Raw genomic sequence first — 21,410 nt, forward strand, 5'->3', positions numbered from 1 at the left:
ATTTCGATTTCACATCTAACAGTTTATATTTACAAAGCTGATATACGAGATATCTTTTTCTTCGCACCTTCTTCTCATCCAATAATTCTCGTTTTCTCACATACTCTACTGATCTACTTGTCTACTTTTCTATGGTCCCCTGTTGTCTTCCCTCTTTGTGATTCAAAATCCAATTGTATTGTATTTATTTCGATAGGTCGTTATAAGCTCGTTAGGTTTCGTTTAAAAGAAAAATGGCGTTAAATTCGTTAAAATGTATTTGTTCGTATCGTTAAAAAATCGAATTCCTCGTCAAACCCAGATCTCGATCAAATTTCAATCGAGATTCGCCATCTGTATTCACAAATTTATGGTATCCCTTATATACACAAGATGTTATTGGTGGAATCATCCATCATCCGATTGTTTGACAAAGTCAGAACCCATGTTGACCCTGGCCCTGACCTTGACTGGTACTGACATGAGCGAATTCACTCATCTCCATATCCAAATCCTGCCCATGCTCTGGTCTGATGGTCGTCAGATGTCCATGGCTATGCCCATGCCCGTGGCCTCGTTCGACAATCGGTGATTGTAAGACCTGAGAATCAGGGTGCGACATGAAAGTGGAATTGTACCACATCGGCATGGATGTAATCAAATTACCGTCTATCGTCGTATGATTCTGACCTCGAACTGGTACAGGGGTCTCAGGAGTGAAAGGAATAGCCATAATGTTGCGATCTGAGATAGGTTGAGTCCGGGAGGTGACAGGTGTACTGAAATGACGTTGATGTCCTTGATACCCTTGAGATGATTCGACATGTACAACCGGAGAAATTCCATTGAGCCCTACAGTATTCGCATTTCCACCGATATTACCAGGATGCTGTGCGGCTGTACCTGTTGAGGTCGTCGGAGGAGGTGGCATACCCATCTGATCGGCCTTGTTGATAGCCGTGGTAGCAAGTGGGCTTTCCAATTGACCATAATTCATCTGGTGCGCTGAAGGACATGTGCTGGGCACATTCCAGATGTGGCTGTTTTGCTGCATACTTGGATCTTGGAACGGAGTATGCTGTTCATGCTGTGCGGTAGTATAGGCTCTTTGGCCAGTCGGATCTGTAGCTGAACGCCAGTGTCCATGAGAAACTGTCATTTGGTCGGAGATCGGGAAAGAACCTTGGCCGGTAGAAGGGGTTTGCAAAGATGAGTTGACGGGTGAAGCAGTATCGTCTGAACGAGGGTCTGTACCAAGATTAGCATTGCCCTCTTGAGGTAAAGTCGGTGTAGCAGGATGCGACCATTGTTGGACTTGTACGGGAGTCACCGACGTAATGTGCAAGCCCCTCGCCATCATGGATGCACTTGAGAGTGATCTTTGACGGGTATGCGAGGGAGTCTGGGATGTTGCTGAATTTCCGGCAGCGTTCGGCACGGTGATTGTAGGTCGTTTGTCGCCTCGACGAGAGCTCGTACGTGAGGGGACAGGTGTGAAGAAACCCGAAGCCGAGTTGGTGGAGTTGATGATTGGAGAAGCGGGAACAGACGGTTGAGTCATGTATGTAGTTGAAGGTGTCATACTTGCTGAGGATGGCTACTCGGTCGTGAACATAAGTTACAGATACAAAGTGATTATGATATAAAGCGAACTTACCTGACTACCCATACCTTCGCTGGAATCTAGACTCATCTCTTTCATGCCCTTTTCCAGCAACCATTTATCGTATACGCCCTTCAGGGCATTCTTCATCTCGTCTATATCACTGTTGTTCAGACCTATGTGGTTGCTGAGCCAGCCGGTCTCTCCTTCATCCTTATTCAGGAGGAAGACCATTCTATCGGCGAAGATCTCTGCTTGTACCGAAGGAGCCGAAACAGCATCCGAGACGGTATCAGTACTGGGAGAAGGGCGTAAGACCTTGTTTTGTCGATATTCATCTGGCAGACTGGGTACTGGTGGTGGCGTAGGTGATCTGGCACCCCATTCTCGTTCCCTGTCATGACTCGATTTGATGACCACCCCATCAGAAGCTGTTCGACGTGGATGAGGTCTGGTATTATCACTCGATTTAGTTTGCCAGATGCTATGGGCCGGAGGATCCTCTCGACTCGTCATTACGCCTAAACCTCCCAGATTGACAAGCTCATCGGTTTGAGGTTCGGATTTCCTTCTCTTAGCGGATTTGATCACAGGTGGTTTTGATTCTCTAATAGGCTGAGGTAGCCCGGTGAGCAGCGGTGTGGGCGAAACCTTTCGTGAATTAGCTGAAGAGGTGACACTGGTCGATGCTGCCCTGGCTTTACTTCGAGGATTCCGTTTGTTAGGTTTATCAGAGGGTATCTCGAGCATTGCACTAGTCATTGAAGCGTCTAGTCCCAAGCTAAACAGGCTGGCGCTCATCGAAGTGTCGGGACTATACCCCAAGCCAGGCGTAGAGTCGGCAGGCGAGAAAAGCGTTGCGGGTGTGGAAGTGCCTGAGGCAGATGTAGACCCAGTGGGTATACCGAAAGATGGATGCGAAGGAGATATGGAGAAGTACGATGCTGATTGTGGTAGAGACGATGCGATGGAGGATACAGAAGAAGGTACGGAGATGGACAGTGCTTGAGAAGGAGTTTTTGTTTGAGTGCTACTTGACGGAACGGGAAGATGTGAGGATGAGCCATTGGCTGCTTCCGCCTAGATCCATAGTAAGGCTTCAGCGCGAAATTACTACATGAATGATTCAAGGAGCACATGAACTCACCTCTTTCGCCTTCTTCTTATCTCTTTCCCTCTTTCTTCTCTGCCTCTCTCTGCCCTTTTCTCTAATTCTAGCTTGTTTCTCTTCCAACCGTATCCTTTCGGCCTCACTGTCATCGTCCTCCAACTCCAGCTCTGGTGATCTTGGTCTACTTCGAGGAACTCTTGGCATATTGTTCTCGACCATTACGTCTAATGTACCCGTTCCGGGTGAAGGCAAGAGCTGCATCTGACCTACAGGAGAGGGGTCGAATGAGCTCGCTGTAGAGACGCTTAGAGCATCTGAAGACTTTCTGCGGAACTTCATCGCTTTGGTAGGAGTCGGATGGGTCACCTGAACAGAGGGTAATGACTGCTGTTGAGATAAATCGGGCGATATGTGTTGGAGAAGTGAATCTTGTGATTGATTGAAATGAGAATTGTGGTGGTGACACGACTGGTTATGTCTTATATACATCGTTGCGTTCGTTTCATTGTGATATGGATTCGGGTGATGATAAATAGGGAAAGAAGTAGATGAGGATGCGGAGGATGTAGGCGGATAATGGCCAGTTGGGTCCATGACTGTGTGATATATATATTATATAGTCAACTACCATCGTGGTGTATTTCTACTCATAGAACAATATCAGACAAAACAGGACAGTCCGCTCACTCACCTATGACCTCTTGATGAAGAAAGTTCAGAATTTCGGTGAAGAGGTATACGATACACGAGTCAGCGTTACATTTGGTAACGATTCACGGATATTCGATCGCATTCAGGACACATGCACATAGCATGCCATCTCAATTGCGATAACACACGAGGTACCGAAGAGCAAGAGGGTGAGGGTGAGGGTGAGGGTGAGGGTGACTTGTGTGGAAAGGGTTGAAGAGGAGTGACAACGTTTCACCATACAAGGTCAATCGGGTTGATTCCGATGATCTTTCCATCTGTCTCTGTCTGTGATGGGTGATGGAGCTAGAAGCATAGCAGATAGATGATACTCACCTCGACCTCGTTTTTCCTTATCCTTCCTTTCGCACTTTCTTGCTATCGCGTAATGAAAACGCGTTTTTTTCTTCGTTTCCTCTACAAGTACTACCTTTCCCCCCCCTTTTTCTGCCCGATCGAAGGAGAAGTAGGACCCTATTTTCGATTGATGATTACTGAGCCCGAATCGTCGAGCTGGTGATGAGAGACATGAGATATGTACAAAATTGGAATGATGTCTCTTTCAGCTCAGCTGGGAAGTATTATGACAGATGACAATATGATCAATCATACAGAATTGAGAAATTGTATAAGGTACCTATGGAGAAGTTGAAAAGATGTCGGAAAGGGTAGTTAACGAAATGAGGCAAAGAGATAGGAACGCTAGTAACAAAGTAGTAGTACGTACAAACCGGTCGGCCGGCCGCAATGGTAGTATGTCGCGTCCCTTTTCTTACTTTATTATTTACCTTTAGATCGTTTTAGTCTTGTATCGATCAAGCTGCACAGTCCCACTTTACCGTATGCAGTTCGTCCATACAGGTACAGACAGATGGCACTTGAGTAAGGATCAGGTGTTCTTGATGTCTGTGCGGATCACGAATGACGAATTCGAAACGGTGTTATGTATGAGGGATGAAGAAAGAAGGAGACGGATCGAAGTGAGGGGTAAAGTGGAACCTGATCTTTTGGGAAGCTAGTCCTAATTTGGATGTTATTCGTCTCCGAAATAAGTGAACTAACGATTTCTTCGATTGGTACAAATCTGACAGGACGCTTGATTAAGTTATCACAGAGTAGTCTGCTGAAGACTTTTCCAGTTTCCCGGTTTTCTTGTACCTTTTGTCGAGAGTAGGTAGTATGGAAGGGAAGGCACGAGCAACGAGCAACGAATAGAATTGAGAGGCTCTATAGACCGTCAAGTATATATAGAAAAGTTCGTCGTCTACTACCTCCTAGAGATACATGATCAATTATCTCCATGCACTTGCGATGAAGTTTCAGGTGGGTCATGGCTTCGTAAGATCCCAGGGGTGTCGGGATCGACCCTTTCATATTGAGACCGACGGTGTGCTGTCTCTATTTCTTCCCATGTGATCATTACTGTAATCCCTGACAGACTGATTCTAACCCGTCATTAGACGATAGAGGAGATCTCTTGAGCTGACGCTGGCAATGACGCCTCTTCGCTCATTTTCAAGGTTGGTAATCCACTTTCAAGGGGATCGTTGATAAGTCAAAGTCAAATTTGATACGATAGCGAAATTGCTCATACTGTAACTAATAAATCGTAAAGACCCCATTCACCAAAAGACACAAAATCACCCGTCCTGTGAGACTTACGTCTTCGAGATCTTGTCCTTATACAAGTACAAGTACAGCGTAGTCCGCACAGACATGAGATTGGTTAGGTCAGGGATTGTAACTTACCAATGGAAAGATGATGTTGTGCCTTGTTGTAGTATCTTCCCTCTTCCTCTTGTGCTCTCGGTGTCACTCAGGAGAACATGGCATGAGTGATAAGATGAGCATTCGTAAGCATGATGATGCTTTTATCAACGTATGTGATCGAAATCAAATGAGTCATACAGCTGTCTGAACTGACATGTCGAACAGGAAACGGCCCCCGGAACAAGGTAGATTCAAGATCAGTCACTTTAGGGCATGGGAAAATCAAACGCGTCTCACTCTAAGTACTGCCGCAGTTCAGTACCAGTGCACCGAGATCTGGTAGCAATACATATACTACACGCAATGTATAGACAAATGCAGATGTACTGTATCTGCATACCATCTCATCGCATTGAAGTGATTCTGTACAATTAATTCCTCGGAACTCTGTAAAGCGTCTACTAAGTTGTGCTGTACCTGGCTAACTATGACTGTAGTAATTAATCCTCCGAGCTCAAAATGACCCCTCTCCGGGTACTCCGGATGACGAGAACGGGTTCTCACGCCATCGCAGCTTTCATTCTCCGTCATACAGCTTACCAGAGTACGACACTACTTTACAACTTACAGTAGTATAGAGTTACCGTACTTTGAAAGCAGTACATATAAAGTATGGGAATCACATGGAGGAAAAGAGTACGTAGAGGTAAATTTGCCTATTCGCACAGCCGAAGATGACGGAAGCTTGATGCATTACATAGAGTGCGCACTCTTGTATTTCTCGGAAGAACGTTACCTGATTTATTTTTGGATTGGATTGGACGGGATGATGTGATGGACGATCGAGTCGTCAGTCTTGATGATGAAGAGATGATGTACCGTGAGTTATGAAGAACGGATGATGTGCGATGTGCCTTTTTTTCGGCGAGTCGTTAGTATCTGAATGCTTCGGAAGCTTTCGGCGAGTCAGCCAGCTACTGAATAATTGTACTTAGGGTTGAACCGGGCTATCTTTGACCCCTTGTCTTTCAACTTCGCTTCCCAACAACCGTCCCCACTCTGATCGGCTCAACGTAACCTCGTTATGCTAACGATCTACTGCTCATATGTCATATCTCGATGGGAGGAAGCAGCATTCAGCCCTGTGTTGGTCCCATTGCAATCAAGTAGTTCTCCAAGGTCGGTTCAGGTACTTGGAATGAACACCTCATTGTGATTATGAGAAATAGACTCAATTAGTCGACGTTCATGTAGTGAAAGGATTCTACTAGAGGACCGTCTTATAGCATGTATGGCTTGCTACATCCCGCTGATTATCTCGTGAAAAAGAGAGGAATTGTAGATTGGAGCTCATCGAGGCCTCAAAACGGAAGACATGCTCGTTGTTGGCTATGTTGACAATATTTATGTGAGAAATCATCCCTTCCGTCGACAACGACGTCAGCTCACTGTGGAGGACTACATTGCATGCTCCAGGTATAAGCGACGGCAGGCACGGAAATCGATACCAATATCATCCCAAACATCATCTTATCAGACGATGCGACCGCATGCGGCAGGATCAGCTGGAGTAGGGACGCACCTCGAAGAAGCTAGAAGCACAGCATGCTCAGGCTGAGCCTGATTCACCGGATCATAACAGTGACACAAGCTGCTTTGACGGACCCATGCTCTAATAAGCATATCCAGTGACATACGGGGAATATGCAGACTCTTCCAGATCCGAAGCTTCCGTCCATGATAGAAGAGTAACCTCCATGACCATCGTCCCCACCACGTGCATATTGTACCTTTTCGTCCTCCTCGTCATCAAGATATTCCTTTGTTCCACAACCTTTAAGCTCAGGTACATCGTTGCCACAGTGCCACCAGGTCGATGATCTCCCACGTGGTTTTTGGAAAATCAAAGCTAAAGTCGCGTTTCAGGTTGTGCACTGACTGTCATTCTCTCTCTCTCCGTCTTTGTGTCATTGTGTCACTGTATCATCGTATCGCCATATCATAGGGTATCCTTATCATCGTCCAGACGCTGTCTCAATAGAGCCAAGTATCTCAAAGGTTCGATAGCACATCGACAGCCCAGTGCAAATTCGGTCATCATCCATCGGTCGCCATCGCCTCCCCTGAAGTGAAATCACGACACTACTCTTTGTGTGCTATATAGACAGATAGCGTGGGAGCGGATCGGAACATCTATCAAAGGGATATCAAATCAAACATATCGACATAACGTATCGTAAACATATTCATATATCTATCTTATTCACAATATCCTTGGACACCTCATACAACAGTGTAAGTAATCTACATTCTCCATTGATGTAAGACATCGAGAGTGAAGTGTCACACGGGTAGACAGGTAGTCAAGTGAGAAGGGAAAATGGTCATATGTGGGAACATCGATATAATGTGATCACAGCTGATGAACACCTATGTCAACGCAGCTCACCTTATCTCTTCTAAGCTCTAATTTCTTCAAAACATAATGGCAGCTACGCGGAACATCAAGTGTGAGTTGGCCATCACCATCGCATAATACATTCACTGACAGCCAGAGTCATACGTATCCACTCTCGCCTCCCCCACTCGCCCTCAACTTCCATCACTATATTTACAATCCTCTACCATCATCATCATTCATCTCCCAACTCTCTCGTGTATGACCTACTCACTGAACCTGGCCCGAATCCAAATGTGAACAGGTGTCGTGGTAGGAGACGGTGCCGTAGGAAAGGTGAATCTCGACCACCCCATACTCTCTGTTCGTGTATAATAGCTTGATTACTGATATTCATACTTGATTATAGACATGTCTTTTGATCTCATACACTACCAACGCCTTCCCAGGCGAATACGTCCCAACAGTATTCGACAACTATTCAAGTCAAGTGATCGTAGATGGAATGACAGTCTCTTTAGGTTTGTGGGATACCGCAGGTCAAGAAGATTACGAGTGAGCTAGAGTATAACCAACGTATAAGTCAATAACTGATGGCATGGTGTGGGATGACTTTGTGAAATCACATAGCCGATTAAGACCTCTATCATACCCTCAAACAGACGTTTTCTTACTTTGTTTCTCGGTAGTATCGCCAGCTTCTTTCGAGAACGTAAGAACGAAAGTGAGTTCGATTTCACCTATTCTCTTTCCATCACCAATCGATTGTGGTCTGCATTCATTCGTGTAAAGATTGGTTTGAGCTGATAATCCGTTTTATTGCACGTTGATAGTGGTATCCTGAAATTCAACACCATTGTGAGCTTCAACTCCTGTCTCATTTACGATTGTTATGCTCAGCTCATCCAACTTCTGGTATAGCCCCCGGAACACCTATCATCCTCGTCGGTACTAAGCTCGATCTTCGTGACGATCCTTTACAACTTGAGAAATTGAGAGATCGAAGACAAGCTCCTATCCAATATCCCCAGGTGAGTAAAATATCACATCGTATTATCTTTGCCTTTGCTGTGGGAATAATTTGGCTGACAGGCTGTGGTCCTTGTAGGGATCGGCCATGGCAAATGATATCAAAGCTGCTAGGGTGAGTAACTACGAAATGTGGACAGTAGTGATATCAAGCCGACAATATTTGGCTGTGGGGTACACAATATAGTATCTCGAGTGTTCAGCTTTAACACAAAAGAACCTCAAATCAGTATTTGACGAAGCTATCCGTACCGTCCGTGAGTATTGTTGATTCATCTTTTGACTGGTTATTCTTTTCGGTTGATTTTTCCTGATGACTGATTGGTGTGTGCTCTCTCTCCGATCTAGTCAACCCAAATCGACGTGCTGGTAAAGCTAAGAAATCCAGCGGTTGTGTACTCATGTAATTCTACTTCTATCCCAGATCACGAAAGTATAGAAATGATTCGGAACGGATCTCTATCTCAAGAAACCGACCCACACGCACAACGGTTTCTCCTTTTTCGAAGTACTTCTACGTCCATGTTAATACCAATTATATACGGTACTGCTAATTATCCATTTTACGCTTCCCGCTCTATGTCTATGTTTATGTTTCATGTTCATATCGCTATTATATGTAATAACAGGTCTCCTCTTTTTTTCCTTTCAGATTCAAGTCGTACATTCATATACTTTTAAGCTTACAGTATTAGTCTTTTTCTTGTGATTATATTGTTATCTTCACAACATATAACGTTCCTCATGAGTAATGTTTCTTCATCTCTTATTTTAGTCTTCCTTATGAATGAGCTTAGTGATTTCAGTATGCATATGTACAGGCCAAGTCAATTATATATATTTGGAATATCCACAGATATATCACTAAAATGAAACATAGAAGATCTCTTCTCTTTGTCACTTCATGAGCATCCTCAACCCGACTTGCATGCGTGTAGCTTACAAACCTGATGGTTATTTGCCGTATCGTTCTTGATATGGTTTAGGAACTCCCCGCTTGGGCATGACCTTTTCGTATGCCGCCCTACAGTGAACGAAATCGTCAGTATGAGGTGAGGGGAACCCATTAGTCGATTTGAGATCGAGAGACTGTACTGACAATAGACCAATCAATCTTTGTTCGTCATACTTTCGGGTGACAAACATCAAACCGTATGGTAGACCATTAGAACAGTATCCTAAAGGCACGACACCCTGTAATGCAGTAGAGGCCGTCAATCAAGATCGAGATCACAACGATATTGTATCGACCAATCTTTCGTGTTGTCATACCGTCACTTACAGCTGGATAATTAGCCGCTCCTACCCAGTATCCCGGAGCGCCCAACTCGAAGTCCAAAGCAATAGCATCAATCTCAGGATTAGTATCAAATATATGACCTAAACTTCTCTCATCGGCTAATACTTTCAATTCACTTTTGAGTCGTTGATGCTCGGTTGAATTCCTTGGTGAGGAAGTGAGAGAGGTGAGGATTCGCTCTTGACAACATTCGTTTGGTTGTAATTCTTGAGACTATAGTGCAGCCCAGGCAACACAGCACGAATTCAATCGACAGGTGAGCTATCCATTATCATATTGTGAACAGCTTTGAAAGGTATATAATTGCATTGCATTGCATTGAAATGAAATGAAAGGAGAATGAGAAAAGACTTACAGAATATTTATCATTAAACATTGCCAATCCCAACATATTCCTCACTTTACTTTCCTTCAGATCGTTAGTCAGATAATCATCCATATCAGCTCGAAAATCAATATTGATCTTATCCGTCAATACTTCCAGAAATCGCTGAATATCTCTAAGAGAACTTAGATTGATATTCGTGTCCCACTTGAGATTCAGTCCGTAATTTGTCTGGAGATGTTGGAGGGTTTCGCTGAACTTGATTTTAGATTCTGATGGACAGCCTGATGGGATTTCAAAGAATGGTTCGTCGGAGAAGTACCTTGTTGGTATACCGATGGTGAACTCTGAAAGGTTTGGAGGAGATGATGCGATTGATGTAAGATTTGATAAAGGAGGTATATCGTGCGCTACAGAAAAATGATGAAGTCGAAGAATCAATTATAAGTATAGTAAGTAATCCCGAAAGTACAGTATGTTTCGATTGCACAGCAGTACTCACTCGACTGATCCTCCTGATCCTCTCCACCCATGATTTCTAACATCAAAGCTACGTCCCATGTCGTGAATCCCATTGGACCGATCGTATCGTGATCAAGACTTTCAGACACTGTACATCAGCAACTTACCACCTTGCTGATAATTTTGTCCGACCCACCTGACAGGTACGACACCTTTCCTAGATACTCTTCCCAACGTAGGTCTAATAGCGTACAAAGCCGCTCTACTCGCTGGACCAAGCTATATCCAGTTCACTCGCACTTTTAGCTCTTTCCTTGACACTCACTGTACTGTATCGGTCCAGTGTGATATTACTCACAACACTTCCAAGCGTATCAGTACCCACAGCAGCCGCACCCCAACCCACACTTAGACCTACAGCAGAACCCGAGCTACTTCCCATTGGATCTCCGCCTTGGTCAAACCCTCCCTCGACGTAGGCCGAACTGCACTGACCTCCTACAGCTGACCAGCCGTTCGTCGGTCCTCTAAATGTCACATTGGCTTTCGGGCTATCGTCGCGGGATGTTATGGGAAGGAATCCTTTGAGAATACCTTTCCAGCCTGCTAACTCGTTGAGATTGGTCTTGGCAATTACTACAAACCTTCCAAGTCAGTACGACACCGTATTTAAGCGCAAGCGTAAAAGAGGGTTTTGTTCTTGTATGTGGTGAAGAATCGTATGGACTATGCGATACTTACCTATCGCTCCTGCTTTTCGTAGATTCTCAATGACGAATGCGTCCTTGCGTACAATCGAGTCTTCTATAAAACCAAAAAAAAAATACAAAAGAGTAATAGTCAATATCCATGTGCCGTATCTGTATTTTGAAATATGCAGTACTGTAAGATCATCGTGTACAAACTCACTCAATGCTAGACTACCTGCTGTAGTTCTCATACCCAATTCAAGATCCGTAGCGATATTATCCCTAGACAAAATAACGAAAATCATTGAACCACCAGTACATATTTAAGTATTGGCCTTCTGCGGCAAGGTTAGAGGAAGTTTAAATTTGAGGATGTCGATTGATCGGGAGATGGAAACTCACTTGACTGAGATTGGTATACCATGTAATTCACTTCTTATCCTACCTTTCGATCGCTCTTCGTCCAGCTGGAAAGCTATCTCCAGCGCTGTTATTAGATGGAACAGAGGTCAATTATACGTATCTTAATTTTCCAGGTGAACAAGGTTCGCTGAAGGCAAGTTGATGTGATTGTTGTAATTGTTCAGTAAATAGATTAACTCACCTGATTGTCTAGGTGCAGATTGAATGACAGCTTTCAGAGTCAAACCTTGATAATTATCCCTCTCAATTCTGGCTACATAGCATGACAATCGAAATGATCAATGGACCCTTACATTCCTCAGAGTGAGGCGTGAACGCTCATACTTACCCAAATACGTTTCCACAAGCTGAACACTTGTCAACCGTCCATCGCTCAATGATTCCTGTATCTCCCTGATGGAAGTTTGCAATAAGTCCAATTGCGGGAGTGTCTCAGCACCGATAAGAGGTATTTGATCATGAGCATCGTGTGAGTACGAGTATACAATAGTGATTAGAGGTAAGAACAGGCTAGGGAAGATCACCCAGGTGAGCAGCATATTGAGGTGTAGATTGATAATTATAGTTTTGAGTATGGTTTCGATTTGATGAGTTAGGGTAGCATGAAGCGACGATATAGGTCAGCTATAACGGGTCAAGGATGAGAAACGGATAAGAGGATAGTGGTGGAAGAAAGGAAGGATTCTTCGCGATTTTGAGAACGTTTTTATGACGTATATCATCTGATATACACTATCTATAACTACGCTATTCTTGGCCTTTGAGCGACTCGGGACTACCTCCCGATGCGATCGGATCAAAATGATGTAGAAAGTCAATTCGGAAAGAAGAAAAAGATGTTTGAAAAGACGGCTGGATAGGCTGGAGTAGATGAACAATCAAGGGTACATATTCCCGAGAAATGTGTGTCCTTCGTAGCCCTCGTCGGGGTCGTCTTTGCTGATGACGAGCAGAGCATGCACACGCGAGTCTCAACAGTCAGAAAAGCTGAATGCGTTGATGGTAATGATTTAAAATGAAGTCGCTCATGTTGCAGGCATGAGTGGGTAGGTATAGTATGGTTGACGGAACGAATCAACAATCAACGGAATCAAAATTTCCAAAGCAACCAAAGTCCAAGGTCTGATCTTTCCCAAAGGTTCTACAATCCTTCAATAATCCATCTTGATACCTCAACACGACCCATTTACTTACCTGCAGCACTCATCTTCAGGAGACATACGAGACTAGCGACCTGCCTTCACAATGTTATCACCCATAACTGCCCCTCCCATCTCGATAACACCAGAGGAACACACACAGATAACTTCCTCTACACCCAGTTCGTTTGTTGACATACCGCCTATATTGAGATGGTCCGATGAAGAGGTGGAAGTACTCTTATCGTCCAGGAATGGAGGATGGGAAGGATGGGGGGAGGGCAAAGTGAAAGGGAAATTATGGGTTAATGAGATGTAAGTGATTTCTTTAGTTTAGCTTCTTACGACTTCTGAGTTCAACATGCTCAGGAATATGAAGTAATTCTCAGCAATAGCGACTTTTTTTGCTGATAGTGATTCAATTGCTAGATCCGTAGCTTTCATACCCTCTGATCCGAATATCACCCCAGGCTTCAACCTCCCCTTCCCCTCTTTGACCCTGCACGCATTAACCCCTCAATCACCTGAATTACCTGCACATTTGTATTGCCAGGTGGACGAGTCGGATGCGCCTGCTGCTGCCACTGCCGCTGCCGGACCTTCTCAACCTCTTGGACAACAGAATGGGAATGGAGATGCACATATGGATCAGGAAGAGGAAGATGAGGATGATGCGGAGGGGTATGCAGGAGGAGAAGAAGAGGAGTTTACCGAGATGAGGGAAATAAGGATATTCTTAAATCAGTCTAAACGTATGTCAAAGCTGCCTCTCAACTTGCATAATCCTGATACGACCAGAGCTGAATGACTATACTATACTTATCGCAGTCGAATCCCTATTCCAGGCTTTGTCATTCTGTTCAGCGCTACACGATAGTCTCTTGCCCAATGGCGAACCGTCGTCCTTCTTCGGTTTTGGCGGTGACGATGACGATGATGAAGATGAAGATGAGGAACAGGGAGAAGAGGTTCAATGGGAAGATGCTGATGAAAGTGCAGGTGCAGATGGAGCAGGAAGGGTGAGATCAGACTTTCACAGTGGTGGCGGACCTCAGGCTAGGTTCAAGCCTTATTGATCGAAATGCAAATGTAAATCGGGAGGGGTTGATCCATGTATGAAGATACTGCACAGAGAAAGAGGATAAGAAGAAGAAGACAAAGATTGGAATGACATATCTCATATAATAGATTCATCAGGCTAATATGCATATCTTTCGGAACCTGATAGGTAATATACTTCCCTACTACTACCAAGAACGATGCAAAGCTGAAAACGACAGCGAAAGCGAAGGCGAAGAAAGAGACAAAAGATGAGGAAGTAGGACAAGTAGTAGATCAGATGGAGAGGTTTTTGAATTTGGTTGATTGGGGCAACATCGAGAAGCCCAAAGGTTGGGATGATGATGACGGGGAGGAGGAGGAGGAGGAGAGGAGGAAGAAGAGATAAGCGCAACCATTGACGTATAATGAGGGCATTGAGATGAAGATGCTTGGTATATCATGTACAAAGTAAGAAATAGTCTTCACGGTAAATGCAATAAGACTCCCCCATACTCTACCAGCGCTGCATACTTGCGGTACTGAACATTCGTGTGAGAAATAGAAATACATGTGGATTATGCTTGATGCAGTTGCCAAGTTGCTGGTTAACGTAATCTCAATGGATATGATGATTCCGGTCGTCGGTGGTCGTGATCTGAATTAGGCCGAAGGCAACAACAAAAACGATTATTGCGAAGATTAGCTAATAAGCCTGATTAGGGTAATATCAATATCACCCACCTATGCCTTGACGACGCAGTCTCAATCCACATACTATCTACCACCGCTGTATGTCTCTCTATACATATCCATCCTTGTAACATCCGCCAAGAGACAGCTACATAAAACTGGTGCACCCACTCTCATTTTTCCACAGCCCACAGCCCACGAATGAGCACTACCCCTTCGTCATCGCGCTTACCCCGACCGACACTTGCTCGCGCGAGTCCCTCTTCATCATCTTCAAGATATGTATCACCTTCCAGCTCTTCCAAGTCCAAGACCAAGTCTCGCTCGGGATCTCATCCTAAGATATTGCCCTTTCCCGAGCTGTCACTGAGAGCACAGGAGGCTCAGCGTACATCGAGGGAAGGGTCCAGGACAGCTAGTCCGATGTCGTCACCTCCCATTGACAGGCTGGAAGTAACGTTCGATCAGATGGTATCGATGAGTAGAGGTGGATCATCAGAAGGTAACGGACACGAAAGGAGGTCATCAGCTTCAGCTAGTGGGAATGGGAATGGACCTGGGACTAGTTCATCGTCGGCAGCATTGGCAGGATCAACTTCACCTCCCATCCCTTCTCCTCTTGCCGTCAGTGCTGCTAGATTATCAAGAGCCAGAGCAAGTACGGCTCCTAGCAGAGCCAGAAATTCGGGAAATGCCAGCGATACGAGCTCGAGGCAAGCTCCCTCGGTCACTGTCGGACGATCTGCTGCGAGACCAGCTATACCAGTGGGTACGTCACCTAGTAGAAGGATAGAAGGATTTAGACCTGCATCTCCCGCATTGGCTCGCGTGACTACAAATGTACATACGACTTCGACCACGGTGAACAATTCTTTGCTCAACCCTACAACGGCTACTTCAGTCCAACCAAGACTTGTATCTACTCTCCTGACACCGCCTACACCGATCACACCCTCAACTCCAGTCAAACATCATCCCCATCCTCATAACAGTCACACGACCCACAACCCACCCGTGCAGCTTGCAACGACCTTGACAACAGCAATAACACCGATATCTTCAAGCTCCCATATCAAAGATCATCTCTACCAGTCGTTTACAAAAGGGATCTGTGCGGATGTCAGGCTAGTGGTCAAGAGATGGGGTGTATGTTATCACGTACATAAAATGATCTTGGTTCAAACGAGTGAGTCATATGTGAATTGGGAATCATGTGAGATCGCTAACTTGGAAATGTTATCGTCTAACAGGCTTCTTCCATTCCCTTTTCCTGGGTGGATTCTCCGAGACTCAACCTCACCTGGGAAATAGTGGGAAAGGCAAGGAGAACGCCAGAGAACGGGTTATCAGTGAAGCGGAATGGAATGGAGAAGATGTGGAATTGACATTTGATGATCCAAACATAACCAGAGCAGCTTTCGAGTGAGTTGCCGCCCCCTTTTCTTCTTCATTCATTATCATCCGACGTCTCAGCAACCGATCGTGAACAAGTACTGACCATCACAACACAGGATATGTCTATCTCGATTATACTCGTCCCATCCTCATCTCCAATTCCCGACAGAATTGCTCCCCACTGCCACCTATCCTCTTACACCCTCTTTCCCACGTATCACTCTTCCCGACTACTTAGTTCTTCGAGCTGCGATACCTCCGAAATCACATCTTGCTACACCTCGTCTATTGCTTTCGCTACTGGCTACAACCATATATTTAGGTCACGGCATGTTCATGCGCGAAGTCTTGGTCTTGGTCCTTCGGACGGTGGGACCATTGACTGTAGGAAGATACCTCTCGTTCGCTTTGGGAGATGGCATAATGGAAGAAGAGTATTCCGGTCAATCGGAAGAAGGTGCTAGATCTCTTAACGGTATAGCGAAGATCATTACAGGTAGTCGAGATAGCTCGTTCGTTTCTCGTCAGACATCAGATGAAGATCTTGTCGAAGAGGAATTGCACAGTCTTGACCATACCCCTCGATCATCTAGTGATCTAGGTACAAAGTTAAGCGATAGTAGTGAAGAGTCGATTCGACATGGTGGAATACCTATACCTTCCCTCCAACTCCCATCCAGATCCAATTCAGTGCGAAGTCATCATACGACCGACGATCCATTCTCTTTCATTTCCAACGACGCCATCTCCTTGCCACATTATTACGGAGTAGTAGGGAACAAGATTGGGGAAGCTTGTTGTTGCTGGTTAGCCAGATGGGGTGTCGACCTGTTAAATGCTGAGCTCGAAAATCCTTCTCCCGCTTATCGAATTTGGGCACATGGTGGTCTACCTGCCAACTTAGTCCGGGCGATACTCAGCTCTGATTATTTCTTCGTAACCAATGAGATGGAACGATATAGATTTGCTAGGAAGGTATTGGACCTGAGACGATCAGGTTGGGACGAGGAGAATGAAGATGCCGGAGATATCAGTCTTGTGACTGGTAGTGCTGCAGGGTTTCACCTGGCTGATGAATCTTGGGAAGAATGGGATGAGGAGGAAGCAGAGATACTTAAAACTTTCGCTGAAGGGATCTACTATCCTCATATGGTATGTCAACCGACCATTCATGATCTTAGCAGGCTCTGTTGCTGATAAATGCGCTTGGTTTCCAGACTTTCGATGATCTGTCCACCATCGCTTCCGATATCGACCCGGCTACTCACCTACCCTACGCACCATTGCCGGTGCTGCAAGCTGCTCATTGGGCAGCAGCTGATCTCCGATCCCGAGTCACTGCACATGAGAAGACGGGCGCTTCTCCTCCGACAGCGGACGACGAGAACGAACTCGGTCTCACACAGAGTACCACCGCTATTTGCACTCGAAACAGAAGACGTCGACCAGCTACGAGAAGTCGAGTGCCCAGTCCGGCTATCCCTTCGTCTTCGACTTGGGGACCTCCGTCACCTTCCTCAACGATTGATACTCTACCCTCACTCCATTCTTCCCATAATACGGTATGGCACGCTGTTCCTACTGACGGCACGCACAAGATCGGTGCTAGTGGACTGTTGTCTCTCTCAAACTCGACGCAGTACAACGCCCTTGGTGATATGCCAGATTTCGGACCCGAACCTCTGGATCCTGCACCTCATCCTAATTCCGACGTAATGGACAAGAACCGTCCGCCACCGCATGGCGAGAGGTCAGCATTCGGATTGATGGGCAATAAGATGAGCGGCAAGGATCTAGAAGATAAATGGATCAATGAAGGTGGATCATTCATGATTTCAGGTTTAGGCTTAGAAGGTGACTCGCCTTCGAAAGTCACACTCGGTGATGTCAATGAGGAAAGATGGACCAAGATTGAACCGTACAGATTTTCAGTGGAGTTTTTCGATGTGGACAAATTAACTGAGAAAGAAAGGTTTTATTCGTCTACGCATTTCTACGCTGGATCATATTTCAATTGTTATGTCCAGATGATCAAGAGGAAAGAAAAGGGATTACAATTAGGTGTCTACTTGCACAGACAATCACCAAATGAACCGTTTCCTATACCTTCTTCACCGAGGAAATCCAATCATACGCCATCGCTTGGCGATACATTAGCACCTTCGTCATCACCACTTCCATCTTCGTCCGCTGGTCTAGGTACGACTCCTGCTACCGCTACTTCGCCGGTGTTGTCGCATAATAGGAATTTATCAACTTCACCAATGGTCGTCCCCGGTTCACCACCCACCGTTACCACAGGTGGTCCCACTTCGTCATCTGTAGGCCAGAGCACGAATATGAACCATGGATCGGCATCAGCACCATATATCGATTCAAGATCAACTACCAAAGCGTTCTTCAGTATATCTTGCGCTTCAGCCCTGGGTACAGCCCTGATAAGATTTACTTCTGGTCCAGACTCTTTCGCCTTATCTCAAAGCTGGGGATGGAAATCGTCAGCTTTGAAATCGGAAGAATACCTTTGTATACCCCCTCAACAACCACAACCCCTGCCTGAAGACGAGGATGGGGAGGGGGATGGGGATGGAGTGTTGGGTTGGTCAGGTGAAATTCCGCATTCTAGTACGAGGTTCGGTCAATGTAGTCTTCGAGCTACGGTCGTACTGGGTGTTGTATAACATTGGGGGTGTTATAGGTATATCTGGTATATGTATATGGACTTTTATTTTGGTAAGAAGGAAGGAAGAAAGAGAGACGATGGCAAGTACGTGTTTTTTCATCTGCACTTGGGAAGATCATCCATCTGCCTTGACTTTATTTCGTGAACGAACTCATTTCCTTCATCTTTCTTCTTTTCTTCAATCACAATGCGAACATAACTTCCGTGATTAACAATATATATTTCATATGTGTTACAGAACTATGGGAAGATCGCTGTGTGATCTATGAGTGTAGTCCCATCACATCCAGCCGAACAGTGGTCTTCTACTACCATGCGGTCTCATTCCGATGCTGTATATAATGTTCACAAATAGGCATACAGTAAAGTAGATGTATAACGCATATGCATCAATATACATGTATAAAACTTCTTTACTACATACTCTACTCTATTGGCCAGCTTTCCAATAACAGATATCACCATCTACGACCTCATAAGGTTTACCTTGTTGTCTTAGCTTACCGGCAGCTTTGACGAGTGCTTCCGTACCGTGTTCCTTGAGATCGTTGTAGGCCATAATTTCACCACAGATGAATTTGTTTTCGAAATCGGAGCTAATTTTTTGTTCCCGTAATCAGCATGGCATCGAAGTGAATAGGTTATGGTGGTGAGCGTAAGAGGACGACTTACTGGATGACACCAGCAGCAGCAGGAGCTTTGGTTCCTTTTCGGATTGTCCAAGCTCGAACTTCATCTGGACCGCCTATGCGAGTAAATCAATTCGGGTCAGTCTCACAAGGTAAGAGGATGAGAAGGTCACAATCCACTTACAAGTGAAATATCTAATCAAATCCAAACTTGTATAACCTGCCGTGGTGATCTTGCCCAATGCACTAGCGTTCTTACCCAAACCGAGTGTCTCAGCTTCAGCAACCTTCTCTTCATCCGTCATCCTGACCAGACGCTCTTCGAGAGCCACCGAGAATGGGATAAGGGAATCTCCAGGGTTGTTCTCATCTATCCAAGCTTTAATCTTGGGTAACCACTTGTTCTTTTTCCTCACGAAATCTCGTTCAGATAAATTGACAAGGTAGGTAATGGGTTTAGCAGTCAAGAGGTTTAGACCGTTGATCACTTCGACCTATATTCCAATACAACAGCTAAAGTCAGCATCTTCCAACTTGGGAGTTTAATAGAAAATGTTTCAATAGGGAGATGGATTGATGTATATATGTGATAGATCAGTAAAATAAAATTTCTCTCATTTGATAATTGGGCGTTACTCCACATCGATGAGCTGGGTTTAAAGAGCAGAGCTCTGTTTCATCAGGCAGGGGATGGTTTGGATGGTTGTAGGATATGATGGGAAGTGGTGAAGACATAGACAATCGTAAAGATTGGAAAAAGTCATATAGTGAAACATTAATACTAACCTCCTTGTTCGACCAGTTTCCTTTTCGCACATCCTTGTTATCTTCCACAAGGTGTTTGAGGATTTTCTCAACGATAGCCTGTAAACCGAAAGAAACGTAAACGAATTTACAAAATCAGCAATCCACTTAAAAGAATTGTTGATTCGATTTTTGAGTTGACTTACAACTTCTTCTTTCTTGGCTTTATCAGCCAAACTGACACCACCAGCGGATCTAGCATTCTTCTTAGCTTGTTCCAAGCCTTTCTCAACCCATTCGATATCTTTCAATCTCAACTCCGTTGAGATGATCTGCATATCCCTACATGGGTCTACATCACCTTCGACATGGATAACTTCGGCATCATCGAACGCTCGGACCACTTGGAAGATACCGTCGACCGATCTGACATGGGACAAGAAAGCGTTTCCTAAACCTGCACCTGTCGATGCACCCGCTGTCAAACCTGCGATATCCACACAGGTCAAGAAGGCTGGTACTTTAGAGGCGGGCTTGTATAGTTGACAGAGCCAGTCGAATCGCTCGTCAGGTACGGGGATACGAGCTTCCTCTGGGTCGCTAAATGACGGCAAGACAAAACAATAACGTTGGTTGAGTATACTTATATTTGTTTGGTTGTGGGGAGACCTACTACTTACATAGTGGCATAGGGGAAGTTTGCAGCTTTACCTAAATCCGTTTGAGAAAGGGTGTTGAAGAAAGATGATTTACCGACGTTTGGTACACCGACGATACCGATCTATAGAACGACACACGAGGAATGATCAGCCAAATTCGTTGTCGTCGAAGTTAGTGCTATAGCTTCGAGTGGAAGAGCTATAGACCCACCTGTAAGTTGTTACTTGGTCTACCGAGGATGACCTTTTTAGGTTCTTCGACCTTCTTCTTAGGAGCCATTTTCTTAGGTGGTTTAGCGAATTGTAAAGAGGTAGAGGAGAAGGAAGCTGAAGCTACAGGAGGTCTATTGAAATTGGAATGTACAACGGAGACAAAGGGAAATGGGAATGGAGATGAAAATCTAGAAGTGACGGTTTTAGTTGGATTGGTCAAACTTCTTCGTGATACGTTGACGAGAGAGAGACGAGGTGGCATGCACCTTTTTGGTAAAGTATGTATGTATGATCTTAGCTGAAATATGAAAGAATGTGAAAGAATATTGAAGACTGGCTGAGAGACGAGAGATGGCTCAAGCGAGTTTGAAAAGAGAATTTCGGATTTTCATTCTAGGCGCAAAAGTTAAATGCTCCCCTCACTAACATCCCAGGGGTTGGAGTCTCCACAAAATCCATGTCCACGAGATAAACTGACAATTTCTGTCTTCTGTCTTC

At 44.9% G+C, this 21,410-nt stretch overlaps 6 protein-coding genes across 6 annotated transcripts; 3 read left to right on the plus strand and 3 right to left on the minus strand.

Moving 5' to 3' along the window:
* Nucleotides 1-415: 415 nt before the first annotated feature.
* Nucleotides 416-3,287, minus strand: L199_000366 (uncharacterized protein; the record flags this gene model as incomplete). The annotated part of the gene is made up of 3 exons (XM_064886133.1): nucleotides 416-1,576; nucleotides 1,637-2,662; nucleotides 2,730-3,287. The coding sequence occupies 3 exons, from the start codon at nucleotides 3,285-3,287 to the stop codon at nucleotides 416-418; spliced, it is 2,745 nt and encodes a 914-aa protein (XP_064742205.1).
* Nucleotides 3,288-7,578: 4,291 nt separating this feature from the next.
* Nucleotides 7,579-8,927, plus strand: L199_000367 (uncharacterized protein; the record flags this gene model as incomplete). Its single annotated transcript, XM_064886134.1, has 9 exons — nucleotides 7,579-7,603; nucleotides 7,796-7,827; nucleotides 7,901-8,046; nucleotides 8,122-8,215; nucleotides 8,325-8,349; nucleotides 8,413-8,522; nucleotides 8,600-8,635; nucleotides 8,708-8,777; nucleotides 8,869-8,927. The coding sequence occupies 9 exons, from the start codon at nucleotides 7,579-7,581 to the stop codon at nucleotides 8,925-8,927; spliced, it is 597 nt and encodes a 198-aa protein (XP_064742206.1).
* A 547-nt stretch (nucleotides 8,928-9,474) lies between these two features.
* Nucleotides 9,475-12,258, minus strand: L199_000368 (uncharacterized protein; the record flags this gene model as incomplete). Its single annotated transcript, XM_064886135.1, has 12 exons — nucleotides 9,475-9,544; nucleotides 9,620-9,714; nucleotides 9,803-10,033; nucleotides 10,176-10,555; nucleotides 10,648-10,745; nucleotides 10,804-10,886; nucleotides 10,966-11,243; nucleotides 11,349-11,411; nucleotides 11,517-11,578; nucleotides 11,699-11,783; nucleotides 11,901-11,972; nucleotides 12,048-12,258. 12 exons carry the CDS (start codon nucleotides 12,256-12,258, stop codon nucleotides 9,475-9,477), a joined length of 1,728 nt encoding a protein of 575 aa, XP_064742207.1.
* Nucleotides 12,259-12,964: 706 nt separating this feature from the next.
* Nucleotides 12,965-13,934, plus strand: L199_000369 (uncharacterized protein; the record flags this gene model as incomplete). The annotated part of the gene is made up of 3 exons (XM_064886136.1): nucleotides 12,965-13,173; nucleotides 13,288-13,610; nucleotides 13,687-13,934. The coding sequence occupies 3 exons, from the start codon at nucleotides 12,965-12,967 to the stop codon at nucleotides 13,932-13,934; spliced, it is 780 nt and encodes a 259-aa protein (XP_064742208.1).
* Nucleotides 13,935-14,790: 856 nt separating this feature from the next.
* On the plus strand, nucleotides 14,791-18,665 carry L199_000370 (uncharacterized protein; the record flags this gene model as incomplete). The annotated part of the gene is made up of 4 exons (XM_064886137.1): nucleotides 14,791-15,775; nucleotides 15,840-16,011; nucleotides 16,101-17,136; nucleotides 17,202-18,665. The coding sequence occupies 4 exons, from the start codon at nucleotides 14,791-14,793 to the stop codon at nucleotides 18,663-18,665; spliced, it is 3,657 nt and encodes a 1,218-aa protein (XP_064742209.1).
* Nucleotides 18,666-19,097: 432 nt separating this feature from the next.
* L199_000371 (GTP-binding protein YchF) lies at nucleotides 19,098-20,979 on the minus strand (the record flags this gene model as incomplete). The annotated part of the gene is made up of 7 exons (XM_064886138.1): nucleotides 19,098-19,263; nucleotides 19,340-19,412; nucleotides 19,481-19,790; nucleotides 20,083-20,160; nucleotides 20,247-20,640; nucleotides 20,721-20,821; nucleotides 20,911-20,979. The coding sequence occupies 7 exons, from the start codon at nucleotides 20,977-20,979 to the stop codon at nucleotides 19,098-19,100; spliced, it is 1,191 nt and encodes a 396-aa protein (XP_064742210.1).
* Between the last annotated feature and the right edge of the window lie 431 nt (nucleotides 20,980-21,410).

Source organism: Kwoniella botswanensis, chromosome 1 (assembly GCF_036426115.1).
Source record: "Kwoniella botswanensis chromosome 1, complete sequence".
In the NCBI taxonomy this organism is placed as follows: domain Eukaryota; kingdom Fungi; phylum Basidiomycota; class Tremellomycetes; order Tremellales; family Cryptococcaceae; genus Kwoniella; species Kwoniella botswanensis.